Source organism: Neophocaena asiaeorientalis, unplaced genomic scaffold, assembly GCF_003031525.2.
Source record: "Neophocaena asiaeorientalis asiaeorientalis breed wild unplaced genomic scaffold, Neophocaena_asiaeorientalis_V1.1 scaffold204, whole genome shotgun sequence".
NCBI classification, from domain to species: domain Eukaryota; kingdom Metazoa; phylum Chordata; class Mammalia; order Artiodactyla; family Phocoenidae; genus Neophocaena; species Neophocaena asiaeorientalis.
The window spans coordinates 3,629,985-3,631,675 of NW_020173922.1; the positions used below are offsets into that span (position 1 = coordinate 3,629,985).

A 1,691-nucleotide genomic window follows, 5' to 3' on the forward strand; every position below is an offset into this window, starting at 1 on the left:
TTACAGTTTGCAGGTTTGGTGCCTCCTGTCTCCTCCCTTCCCTGGCTCTGTGAGGAAGATCCCCACCACTGGCTCTACCTTCTAGCTGATCACAATTACTTATCTGTCCCAGACTTGAGTGGGACACAAAATATTTAGGGAAAACATGTCTTTCAGGGGACTCGTTGCTGAATGTAATAGTGAAGATTACTTGCACTACTTCTACTTAACAATCGATTAAAAAAGATCTAAAACTCTGTCCTACAAAGAGATCATAACACGAAGGCTGTTTAAAACCTCTCCTCTTCCCATATTTTACCCTCTCTCTAAACCTTCTTTGCTGGCTGAGACTCAAATTTACATAACAGCCAGAAACCACCTAGCTGTTCCACAACCTCTTCACGTGCTAACGGCTACATTCAGTCTCTTCAAAAAGGACTTAAACTTTGGCTGAGGTGGAAGGTGGTGGTAGTGGTGAAGATTTAATAAAAGGTGGTTTCCTCTTCCTGAAGAGGAAGTATAGCGCCATCAACATCTTTTCCCCAGCTGCTTGTTTCCTCCCTCCCTTTTTGTCTTAAGGAGAGTGGTCCAGCTGTAACCACCGAACTCCCCCTCCCCCACGCAAGCAACTGAACCGCCTATGATGTCATAATCACAATCCCATTACCTCATCCTACTGGGGTGGGGGGGGGGGCGTAGAGGGAGGAGAAGGAGTGAACCGCCCTGGGCCCTCGTCAGATTTACGGTGTTTTGGGTGACGGCTAATTACAGAACCAAGTGGGAACGGCCCCGCAACCGTTGTAAATCCTGGGTTTATAACGTTCGAGCCCATCCGGCAGCTGGAAGAGGGGCTCCCGGGACTCAGAGCAGGCCCTAATCGGCGCTTGGACTACACTTCCCAGAAACCTTCACGCCGAGGACGGGTCCTCTGCTGGGGGAAGGGGGATTCCTTCAGAGTGGCGGTCTTAGAGGGTAGGAGAGCAGGTGAGAGGAATCCTGGCTAATTCTGTTACGCGCCGGAACCGAGTTGGGGGCTGTACAGGGGCCGATGTAGTAACAGAAGGCAGGGGCGATGTCTTTGTTTACCTTCGACCGACACGGCCTCCCCCGGGGGTTTTGAGATTTGCCTCCAACTGGGCCAGTCCACCTTCTGCAATATTTTGCAGGGGGTGACTCGCTAGGGAGGAAACCACCCTCATCGCTAAATTAAAGAGCCGGGCGTCTTCCTGACTGTGCTCTCCAAGAAAGACTTTGCGAGAGAAACGACGCGGGTCTCGAGCCTCCGCGGACGGTTCAGGGGCGTTCTGCGAACCGGAGCGATCTCTCCACTCTCCTCAGGGGCCCGTTGGTTCGGGCCGGCGCCTTTTAAGGGCACCGTGGGGCGAACCGAGCGCTCAGAGCTGCTCCGGCCGCGGCCCTGGGAGCAGGAGGAGCCGCGGTAGGTGGCGGAGGGCAGGTGGCGTTGGGGCCTCGGGGCGGGCACCTAGACCGTCCCTCCCTCCTTCCCTCTTTCCCCTCCCCCAGCCCGTCCACCCTCGAGGCACGGCCTCGCTGGCCGCCTCCGCTGGGAGAGCACGGGACCTGGTGGGGGAGGGGGTGGCGGAGCGCTAAGTCCCAGACCCTCTCCATACCCTGCGTCCTGAGTTCGCTTCCCGCGGCCAGATGATGGAAGCTGATTGGGAAGAGACGAGCGACAGCCCCCCGCAAGCGTG

General features: G+C 56.2%; 2 protein-coding genes across 2 annotated transcripts in view; both read left to right on the forward strand.

The window, feature by feature from the left end:
• Positions 1-641, forward strand: part of LOC112404398 (oocyte-specific histone RNA stem-loop-binding protein 2-like) — a 3,913-nt gene extending 3,272 nt beyond the window's left edge. The window contains exon 6 of the mRNA XM_024752365.1: positions 7-641. Within this exon, the coding sequence (XP_024608133.1) occupies positions 7-138 (132 nt within the window). The 3' untranslated portion in view covers positions 139-641. The remainder of the gene's footprint in view (positions 1-6) is intronic.
• Positions 642-1,384: 743 nt separating this feature from the next.
• FAM53C (family with sequence similarity 53 member C) overlaps positions 1,385-1,691 on the forward strand; it is a 10,354-nt gene continuing 10,047 nt past the window's right edge. The window contains exon 1 of the mRNA XM_024752373.1: positions 1,385-1,417. The gene's annotated coding sequence lies outside the window, so the exon portion shown is untranslated. The remainder of the gene's footprint in view (positions 1,418-1,691) is intronic.